This window comes from Helobdella robusta (assembly GCF_000326865.2).
Source record: "Helobdella robusta unplaced genomic scaffold HELROscaffold_1, whole genome shotgun sequence".
Taxonomy (NCBI): Eukaryota; Metazoa; Annelida; class Clitellata; order Rhynchobdellida; family Glossiphoniidae; genus Helobdella; species Helobdella robusta.
Window position 1 is genome coordinate 4,490,040 of NW_008703570.1, and position 11,504 is coordinate 4,501,543.

An 11,504-nucleotide genomic window follows, 5' to 3' on the forward strand; every position below is an offset into this window, starting at 1 on the left:
TCATTTAGAAAAACATTTTAATAATTTTTTGAAGGCTTTTCTAAATTCAGCGTTAAATATTGTGTATATAACTGGATTGATGAAACTGTTCATATACCCCAACCAAACGAAAAAGGAAAATAATTTAGGATCTAATTCACAGACTCCACCGATCAGATCATATCGTATGCAGATTGCATTCATAATGTTGATTGTAAAAAATGGCACCCAGCAGAACAAAAACACACCTGTAAAATAACCAAGAACATTTAATAAATTGAACTATCGTATAAAAACGTGAATGCCAACCCAAAACTATAGCCAACGTTTTCGTGGCTTTCCTCTCTCTTCTCTGTGAACTCTGCATCTTTTTTTCATTTTTTATATTTTTTTTCGCTTTTGTTTTTTTAAATCTAAAGTGGAATGTGTGAATTGTTTTCAAATCAATTTTATCGCGATTTCTGCACTCTTGATCCGACAGGGCCTTAGAACCTTGTATCTTAGGACATTTGATATCGGGATCGGTGTAAATACATTGAACGGAATTGACACTGCTCGTTAAAACTGCTGCCTGAGTCGGTGTTTGAACTGCAGGGTTTGAACAGCCACAATTTCCATCTGAAATTTCTTCTGATAATGCCAACGCTAAACACTCCCCTGATATGTGTTTCTTGAAAAACGTGCCAACTTAATCAATATTAAAATGATGCAATAAAATCTATTTTTAATAACGGTTGATAACACTTTTCTTGCAAATAAAATGTTCATTAATAGTTTTACAATAAAATAATTAGCTAATAACATTGTATTAATTTATAAATTTGAATTTCAAAATTTGATTTTTTAATAATGTTAAAAATGAAAAGCTTACATCGTTACAAATTAAATTTGGTGGATTCGGCAAAAGATTGTTCGATCGGCCGTTGTTTAGACAGCAGTCATTCTCGTGTTGGATGTTGTTGGCAGGATGTGTATGCAAACTTGCACCACTCTCTACACTTATTTCATCGGGAATGAATGTTTGACAGTTTTTTTCAGCGTCGTCTTCACGCTCACTGGTGTTTACTTGGCGCTCTGCTTCCAGTTTCGTGTAGTCAACAGACGTCATCGGATTTTCGATAACAAGCGGTGTGTTGTTTACGGCAATCGTGGAGTTCGATGGAAAGTTTGATTGAGCCACGTGGTTGGATGAACTTTAAAATCATAAAATATTTTGTTCAGAATAACTTATATAAAAAAGAGTATTTCACTGATTCTACTTCAAAAAACGCAATAAATAATCTACTATTGGTTTTTAAGAAATTAAAAAAAACTGAATACCTAATTATTTTTTATAATGTTGTTTAAAGATGTCATTTGAAAATAACCAAAAATATGAAGTGGAATATTTAACATGCAGAGTTAATTGATCACTTACTTTACCAAGTGCATTTTATTGTCGATGATGAAACGATCTTCAAAAGCAGGAGTAAGTGCTACGTTGTTTCCAACGTTGTCGATCTCGTTAACGTTTAATACGCCAGATTGCTTTTCAGTGTTCACCAGTTGGCTTTTGTTCATTTCTACGCCTTTTGTTTTTCTTTCAACTGGAGGCTCTGAGACATCAATTATCTTAACATTTGCTGCATTAGTCCGGGTATCGGCCAACGACCAAACTCGACAGTTTGTTGTTTTGACCCTTTTTTGAGCAGCCGCTTTTTTAGCTCGTATTCTGATGGCGTTGAATATTCTACCATACAAAAAAATCATTAAAATGCATGGAATGTAGAAAGATCCCATGGATGAATAAATCAAAAAGTCGGAGTTGTAAAATGTACAAAGATGTTTCGTTTGGTTGCGTCTCTCGGTGTAATTGGCGCCGAAAACTATTGGTGACGAGATGGCGACTGATATGACCCAGGTCAGACCGACCATTATGTAGACACGTTTGGAATTTTTATGTCGAGCATATTTAATGGGATATGTCACAGCAAAGTATCTATTAAAATGTTTAAATAAACTAAATTTAAAAAAAAAACTTCTGCACTCTACAAATTTCCGCCATCACATCGACATTCTTCATCAACGCAGATTTTTCCCATAAACTCTAGATAGATAATTTTTCTTACAGTTTGCTGTTTTGATACGTTAACATTAGGAATTTTTTTAACGGCATAGACATAAAATTGCGATTCAAAATTGGAAAAAAAATGCTGAATTTAATGCACATTATTTAGTTCATTATTAACATTAACATTTTAATAAATAACAAACATAATTAAATACCAAAGAATACAAACTGCTTACTGAACTCTAGTGATTAAAAGTAAGTTTTTATTAAAAATTATTTTTGAGTTTTTATTGATACTCATTTTTCGTTTTTACGCTTAAATGTACTGGTTGCTTTAATGTATACTGCACTGAAAATTTAATGAAAATTTTTGTTTTATTTTTGTAATCAATTTTTAAATCTTTCCCAATCGACAAACCTTTTGTATAAAACCAACTTAGCATCATTTGTTTCAACTTTGACATTAGACATTACGACGGCGAAAAATGCTGCGTGAAATTTCATATTAGTAAGAACATTGGCCAAATATATTCAACCCATGGTTGCCAAAATTTGCATATCAACTTAATTAATTTGATACAAATTTATAATGTTTATTTTTCAGAAGAAGCTTAGAACAAAATTATGACAAAACTATACTTTAACATATTTTAAAAAATGTAACCTAATTTAAACATTGTTTCCTATTAGCTTACATTGAATTGTTTGTCATTAGCACTTACCAGCACTGGATCCAATCACTGAAATTAATAAGGAGGGGTTGAGTTGCATAATGTTTGCCGAAAGATTTTTTACTAAATGCATTTCTTATATGCTTCAATTCAGCTGTTCTAATAAAAAAATTTACTTCAAAAATACTTTTGTCCTATGTCCCATAGGTAATACATAGATACACAAATATTTGTGTGTGTAGCGAAATGTACGCATATTTTCTTGTGAAAGCCTTCAAACGCATTCCTATCTATATTTATTAGGATGCATGTCTTGCATATTACATAATGCACGTTATGTATGGCAAGTAACAGTTTTAAATCAAATATTTTCCTATTTCACGCCCGTTTGATTTGAAGATGTTGGCAGTAGCAGGCTGTACATTTTTGTAATGCTCGTCCCAGCAGGCAGGCTTGTCATACACTTTCTAATTTGTTCGTTTTCTTCGTCGATTATATGTTCAATTTTCTGTTTATGATTATTTATTAATACCAGTCAATTCAATATTTTTTAATTTATCATGTTAATTTTAATTGTAAGGGTACCAATCAATCCGGCACTTTTCATAAAATGCTATATAAATAACACGTTGTTATATTTTTATTTGAAATTATTTATATCTGTACAGAGTTATGAGCAGTGTGCATTCGTTGAATTCATGTGAATATTTATACTTGCGCGTACTAATTAATATTTTGAGTTCCGTCGACAATCCTCAAAAGAACGTACCATCCGTTGTCATCAACTCTGTTCAACCTCTACGTCTCCAGGATTCCAACCCCGCCTCAAAACATCAAAGTCATTTCCTATGCAGACGACTTCACAGTCTACACCACTGGTCCAGATGCGGATAGTCTGATCCACCGGCTCAATTGTTACCTGCCAAAGCTCTTTGACTTCTTTAACAACAGAAACTTGGAGATTTCCACCTCACCGTCCTTCAATCAAAATCAATAACAATCTCCTTCCTTTTGAACACAACCCTAAAACACAACACCATAAACAAGCAGCATCGATGGCCTCTAAAGAACCAATATCTTTAAGGCACTCAGTGGTACTACCTTTGGTCAGGATAAGGAAACGCTTGTACAGACCTACAAAACCATCGGTCGTTCAACAATCGAGTATGCCTGTTCTGCCTGGACATCACTGACGTCAGATTCAAGCTTTTCCCGTCTCTAACGCTCCCAGAATGCTGCACTACGTCTGGTTTATGGTTGCCATACCATCGCATCAGAACGACACCTGCACTCGGAATGCCAGATGTTAACGGTAAGGCAGCATTCAGAGCTAATAGCCTCACAATTCCTCCTCCTATGTCATAACCCAAGCCACCCGTGCCATAATATCATCATAAAACCTCGCCCTCATCGTGACATAAAGACCACCCTCCTCTCAAAATGGTCATCAACAATAACGGGGGTTCTACCATCAACAATTGACGATAAAACTCTGAAGACGGCTTCAAAGAGCCTACATACAAACACTGCTGAAGCCGCCGCTGAGTCGTACCAGTAGCCATTATTGCTCGATGGATGGCCTCCTCCAGCACCAAAAATAGATCTTTCAAAAGAATCACTTCCAAAGGCTATCAGACGGGCCCTCGCCCAACTCCGATCTGGCCATAGTATTTTTCTAAACAGCTACAAAAACAGAATCGACAGTGGGCACATCAACACCTGTTCTTTCTGCAACAATCATACAGATGATGTTCAACATTTGTTTAGCTGTCCTCAAAACGCCACGGATTTTCAACCAATAAACCTCTGGAGCAATCCTATTGCAGTGGCGGATTGGCTCCGACCTCGATTGGAATCCTAAGGGCCCCCGGAAGGGGCAACAACAACAACAACAAATACTATACTAATAATCAGCCGTTTGTTCCATTCTTAACCAGTAATGGCTTTGAAGCTTTTTTGTGCAAGGGAGATTTAAGTTGAATGACCTCGCTTAACTTTTTGAAAAATATTTCAATTTCAGCTTTATTATTTCAAATATAAAAACTTATTTAATTTTACAGATAATTAATTCTGAGACGATTTGAAAAAAATTGAAATCTATTTAATATTTCAAATAGATGACTCATGTGGAATTAAATTTCTAGATTTGGTTTACTTTGTTAATTTTAACAATTTTTGCATCTCTGTCTAACTTTTTCAGGTTACCGCTTTCCATATCTTCTCCATGTTTTCCATGCATTTAATTAGTCATGCATCAAATTTTTCTGTTAGAAAATAATTACATGTTTTTATAAAACATCTCAAATAATTTTATAAAAATTTAAAACCTCTTTAAAATATTGAAGTTTGTTAATTGCATCATTGCATAATGCGAATAACCGAGTACCGTCATAATAACTTAGCCGGATCTCACAAATTCAGGATTAAGCAAATCCAGAAATTTTTAAAGAAAAAATTCTGACATGCGGTACAGATATTGGCGGTTCTAGAGGAGATGCGGAAATGACCGTGACAAAGGAAAATACTGAAGATTCTGTGTAAAATGTAGTAATAAAGTAACGAAAATTAGCAGGAAAGGTCATTAAATTATTATAAATCATCACCCCACTGAAACGGAAATTACGGGAGTTAATAAAAAAATATCCGGATTAACCAATTCCGGATTAACTGATTTTTATGCCGTAATTTAAATTTTGGTTCATTTGTCACTTCATGTTGTTTAATTAATGGATTGTTGTGAATAATTTTTTCCAGTTACATAATAATGTGTACATTTTTATTATTTATGATTAATATTATAAAAACTTTTTTTAACATTGGACTTAAAATCATTCCCGAGGTAATACTAAAATTGTTACATTTTTTGAAAACGAAACTAGGTGAATAATAAAAATTCACTCGTATTAAATTTCAGTAAAGTTGACGTAAGTGCTGCAGTGTTCTCACATTCCATGCATATTTCAGCAGGCCATTATCTTGGTGCAACCGCAACCAGCCATCGACCATGAAATATTTGGCCCGGGTTTTGCTATTAAAGAAGGGAAACATTTTTTCTAAAAACAACTAAATTTTATTATAATATATATTTTGCTGAATTAATAAGTTTTTATTATGGGATCAAAAGAACGTTTAAGTTTGCTGGATGAAGAGCGGGAAGAATAATTTGTTGTTGTAAGCTTGATTTATGAGGGCATAACATCCATCATTTGTGTTTTATGGCAAGCCATCCTGTCTTGAAAATTTTAATAAATTTGTGTTACGGATAATTTGTGTTGCCATCACTGATGGGCTTCTAATTGCCTTTTTGTAAAAATTATTCCAGCGTAAAATATACACCATAATAAAACAAAAAAAATTTAACATTCCACAATAATATATTTCATCAGAACAACCTGTTATAATGCAGGGAGCACAACACACACACATTACACACACACAACACACACACACACACAGACCACACACACACACATACCACACACAACACACAGACCACACACACACACACACACACATTACATACACACAACACACACACACACATTACACACACACATACCACACACACACACACACACACACACACACATCCATTCATATTTGAACAATACACAAAATTACGCACATATTTTTCAAACGCAATTGATTAAAAACAGCACATGTTTAACAATCTACAATTTTTTTTCTATCTGGCTTCGTGTGCAATTTTCACGTTACCCCAGTTAATTGAAAATTAGTTATGTTGTTCAGTAAAAAAAGGTTTCACATTACATAACTTAACAAAAAATTGCAAAAATTCATAATGCGTGCAATGTATTTGGTTACAAAATTTGAAAAAAATCCATGTTATTTCTTACCTAAAAATGGTATTTTATACTTTTTATTACCAGCAAGTAGAGGTTTTGCTGTCACTAAAAATTTCTACTGAATTTTTTAAAATTTTCATAACGTGGAGGCAAATAAATATTATAAATAAAAAAACCCATAATGACTGGCAAACGTTTGTAATTTAAAGTTAGCTCTTAGTCAAATGATTACCTTTATTATACAACCAAACGATAACTGAAATCTCATATAAACATTTCCCAGAGACGGAAATTTATCATAGCGTCAGCAAGTGGAAAAAACTTAAAATGAAACACCAAACATAAAAAATACAAAAACATCAAACAAAACATAATTAAAAAGTTCTGCTATGCCAAAGTCAGTTTGACGATATCCAGTTTGATTTGTAATCAATTTTTTAACATCAGTCCATCCAAGCTGATGATCAATCCTTTATCTAATTTGAGGCCCTCCATCCTTCGAGGTACATTAGTTCAACGAGACAAAGTAATGTAACTCCAGACCGTCTATCATTTGATAATTTTTGAATCACTTTTGCAAACAGCAAATAGCTTTTTTTCATTTTTCTTATTTTTCTTTTCATTGTTTTCAATTTTTTTATTTAAAAAATGATTAATTTTGTTCTAAATATTTCAAAAAGTAAATTTTTAATTGGAAAAATAACATTTTTTACAATGTTTTAAAATGTTTATGGAACTGATTTCAAGACAATATTAAGTCTATGAAAATTAAAAAATTTGTAACTCAAGTGCTTTTGAATTTTGACAACGTTGTCAAAGGAATTGCTAGTAAGACTATATTTTCAATCAGGCAACGTCTGCTTTGAAACTGACACAAAATTACATAATTAGACTCATTCAAAACAATTTAGATATATTTAGCTGTTAAATAGAAATTAATTTTAAACAAAAAATTAATTATAATTTTAATTAATAGTTTAACAATAAAATAATCTTATTAATAATGACGGAGAAGATGATAATTTATTGTGGAACCTGTCGAAGCTGATAGCGGTGAGGTTGAGGATGGAGGCGGTGCAGCAGAGGACATCCAGGGCCACCCACACGTCACACAAGCCATCACCCAACATCCACACCGAGTTGTTCACCTAAGAGTCAATCGTTGAAACTCATCATCTATCATTGATCCTCGATTATATTCGATTATATTCACTGATCACCAATCACTGATTTCAATCATTGATCATCAATAATCAATAATCAAACAATGTTCACCAATCATTGATCACCAATCATTGATCACCAATCATTAATCACCAATCATTAATCACCAATCATTGATCGCCAATCATTGATTACTAATCATTGATCACCAATCATCATTTTACTCAAGTTAATTGGGATTGATCAAATCAGATAAACAACCAACAAAATATTGTTCAATTCTCGTATTTAATGTTTTATTACTTTTAAAAATTTAATTGAACAATATTTTATTTACTGATAATTAAGAAAGTTTAGATTCGGGAACGAAAGTTAATTGAATAAATAAACTAATTTTTGATTGATCAACGGGTCCGTACTATAAATACAAAAGATTTTTGAGATGGACATTTTGCATTTTAAAATTGAAGAATTTGAACAAATGTGAATATTTTACTGTAAACCATTCACTAAATATTTGGTCTTTGCTAAAAACTTTAATAAAAAAAGTTGAAACACAAAATTTACAAGTTGTAGATTACTAAAGCCGTAGGTACGACGAACAAGAGATTGAAATGGGCGGCAGTCGTGGAAATAAATTATCAGGCTAGAGCCAGTTATGATATTGCATCAGATTCAAATGTGAATGAAACCTTCAAGACATTGCAAATAATTTAGATCTTTGCAAAGGTGTAGCGTAATAATAAATAAATACTAATTGTTTGAAATTAAAAACAGCTGGATAGATTATATTGAGTTGACAAAGAAATGAAAATAAGCATTGAGTGAAGATGACACGATTTAAGGCTGGTTAACAATGCTATAAAAACTTAATGCCCTCAAAACTAAAATAAGCTCAATGGTGCCTATCGTGTTTTATGGCTTTAAAATGGGAATTTCAGTATTGCAGAAATGTTATATCAAGATTTTATTGATAAACTTGAAATGAAACTTGAAAATTAGCATAAAAAGTACGAAACTTGTCTACATCTGTTTTGTATGTATCTGTTTGTATGTTTCTGTTTGTATGCATCCGTTTGTATGCATTTGTTTGTATGCATCTGTTTTAAAAAGAGCATCGAATGTCTGAACCATCGTTTCTTCATTTCTGCACACGTTGGCGATATATAACGTGAAAAGTTTTTAAGAAGCACCAAACAATAGCCCTGTCAACAAAATGCATTGCAACAAACAAAATGAACTTCTCATCACAAATCAACACTTTTTTGTTGCAAATACAACTTTTTGCTTATTTTGGGCAGCTTGTTTTTTGTTTGCTTATTACAACAACAACAAAAATCAACACTATACATCACTGCACAGTGCACATCTTGAATTATTCTAGAAATAATTTTTTAAGATCGTATTTTTTAGAGGGTATGTAATGTGTGTCTAGCAATAAGCAATCATTTTTAGTATTGAAATTAAATACTAATAATGCAAATAAATTAAGTAATTTTTGTTCAGTACGTTTTGAAGCTAAAATATAAAATAATTTCAGAAACAACAAAAACAATTAAATTGACTTATTTTATGTGTTTTTTAAGCATTTTTCATCTTGTAATGCCATTTAAGTAGAATTATGAAGCAAAAGTTGAAAATGTTTCTTGGGAGTCGGAACCTAGAATCAAAGTCGGGAGTAGGACTGTCTTATCCGGAGCCTGATTCAGAAAAATTTCAATCAAAGAATTGGAGTCGTAAGGATTTATCGTCGTGTTTCTGACAAGAAGTTTAGTTTGCTTCTCGATTTGTTTTTGTTGCGAATGTTTAAATATCATTAAGGCAGAAAACAAAGCGTGGATTCCTCGTTTCTTGTTTTAAAATTAATTAGGCTTTTGTTATGAAAGCAAATTAATATTTTGTATAAGCTTCAGGTTTGGCCAACTGCTATTTTGAATGGGCAATGTCCCCACTAACTTCCCGCAAACTACAACCCTGGTCTTCTGGTTCCCGTGCACAACAAATTTGAATTTTTGGAATTTTTGTTCGTGATCAAAACTCTAACTTTGATTTTTTCATATTCGGTTGATATTTTTGGTAGCAAAAAGTAAAGTGTTCGCGCTAAAAAAACTTCAGCACAACGCAGTTTCTTTAATATATTGATAAAAATGCTTTGTTGCATTTTAACATTAAGAAGTTACATTTAATAACTACTTCCTCATTAATATGCATTGGGCTGGAGGACATGACGTCACATAATACGCTTTCATATAAAAAGCCATTAATAAATACCTACGGACGGAAATTTTGCCTTTCTATCTATTTATAGGCGGTCAGTACTACATGTTGTTATTCTATATATGTATAACTTTTTTCGGAGTAATATAATTTAATATATTTAAAAAAAATATATTAATAAATTTCCAAAAAATTCAATTTCATATTTTGCAATGAAAATTTTTTTATTTCTAATTTAATTGGACATACAATCATTTTTGTTTATTTTATGCACGAGTCTACACAGTAGTTTGTATCTGCTTGTACCTTTGCATGCAGCTGTGTTTGTTGTATGTGTTCTGCAGACGTGTCTCGAGGTCTTTCTTGCCTCTGTTTGATCTCTCATATGCATTCAAAGGACTTATGAAGAAAGTGAATTTATAGTTAGTTGCCTCTCTCCATTCAACGCTCCAATACCACTGACGATGTAATTGTGTTTATGTATGTCTCAATGTTCTAACAGAATATGACATCAAAAATTTATTTGTTTTATTTTGATTGCGTTTTGCAATAATTGAATTATAATCATGTATGTGACCTGACATTCTTTAAGAACTTGAATGATACGTAGGTAAATCACAGCAGGTATTTTTTAAAAGAGAATAAAAGAATATACAATACAAATGATTAATACATTATTATTATTGTTGTTATTTTAAAGTAACATTCCTAACATGAACACAGCAGCAGTACCGATGAACAAACAGCATTGGCATAAACTCCAAAGATCAACATACGCAGACCGGACATGAACAAATCAAAATAAATAAACCGAAATCGCAAACTGCAACATCATCATAAGCAAATAGACACAAACAAACCCACCTCAACGTAGACAGCCAGCGGCATGACGAAGATGGCCACCATGATGTCGGCCACGGCAAGCGACACGATGAAGTAGTTGGTGACGGACTGAAGATTTCTGTCTGTGAACACACTCAGCACCACCAACACGTTGCCGAACACTGTCAGTACTGGCACAAAAAGAAGGGGCAAAGCCACAAAGGTCAAAGGTAATTTTTCGTCACTGACGTTTGTGCCGTTCAAATGTTTATTAGCGAAGCCTGCGAAACCAGGGCGGTGATGAAAGTGATGATTGTGGATACGGGTGGTGTTGTGCTCATGATAGGAATGACTTGTGGTGGTGTTTATTGATGTGATGTTGAAGAAGAACATGTAGAGGTCAAGACAGTTCAAACTATGCATACTGTTGTTGTACGTTTGAATGCTGTCGTCAGCGGTCGGCAGGAGGCAGCCGGCGAAGAGAGCATCGGTATAATTTCCTCGCTGTTCTTGGTGATTCACAAATAAATCGTAGTCCAATAAGCTGCTGCTGCCGGTACCGCTGTTGTTGGCGTGTGGAGTTTTGCTAACTACGTCACTGATGCTGAAATTGTTGCTGTCGTTCTTGTCTCCGCAACATGAATCTTTGTTGTTGACGTTGTTGTTGTCATCAGGGGTGGAATGAAAGTTCGATGAAAGAGAATTGTAGAGAGTCGTGAAATATGATTGTTTAATGAGGTTGAGCATTTTAAATGATTCTCAGTGAACGCCAACTGTGGATGAGCATCAATTACC

General features: G+C 33.2%; 1 protein-coding gene across 1 annotated transcript; it reads right to left on the minus strand.

Moving 5' to 3' along the window:
* HELRODRAFT_63054 (hypothetical protein) lies at window positions 1–11,102 on the minus strand (the record flags this gene model as incomplete). The annotated part of the gene is made up of 5 exons (XM_009010813.1): window positions 1–227; window positions 289–546; window positions 1,431–1,957; window positions 7,542–7,654; window positions 10,752–11,102. 5 exons carry the CDS (start codon window positions 11,100–11,102, stop codon window positions 1–3), a joined length of 1,476 nt encoding a protein of 491 aa, XP_009009061.1.
* Window positions 11,103–11,504: the final 402 nt, after the last annotated feature.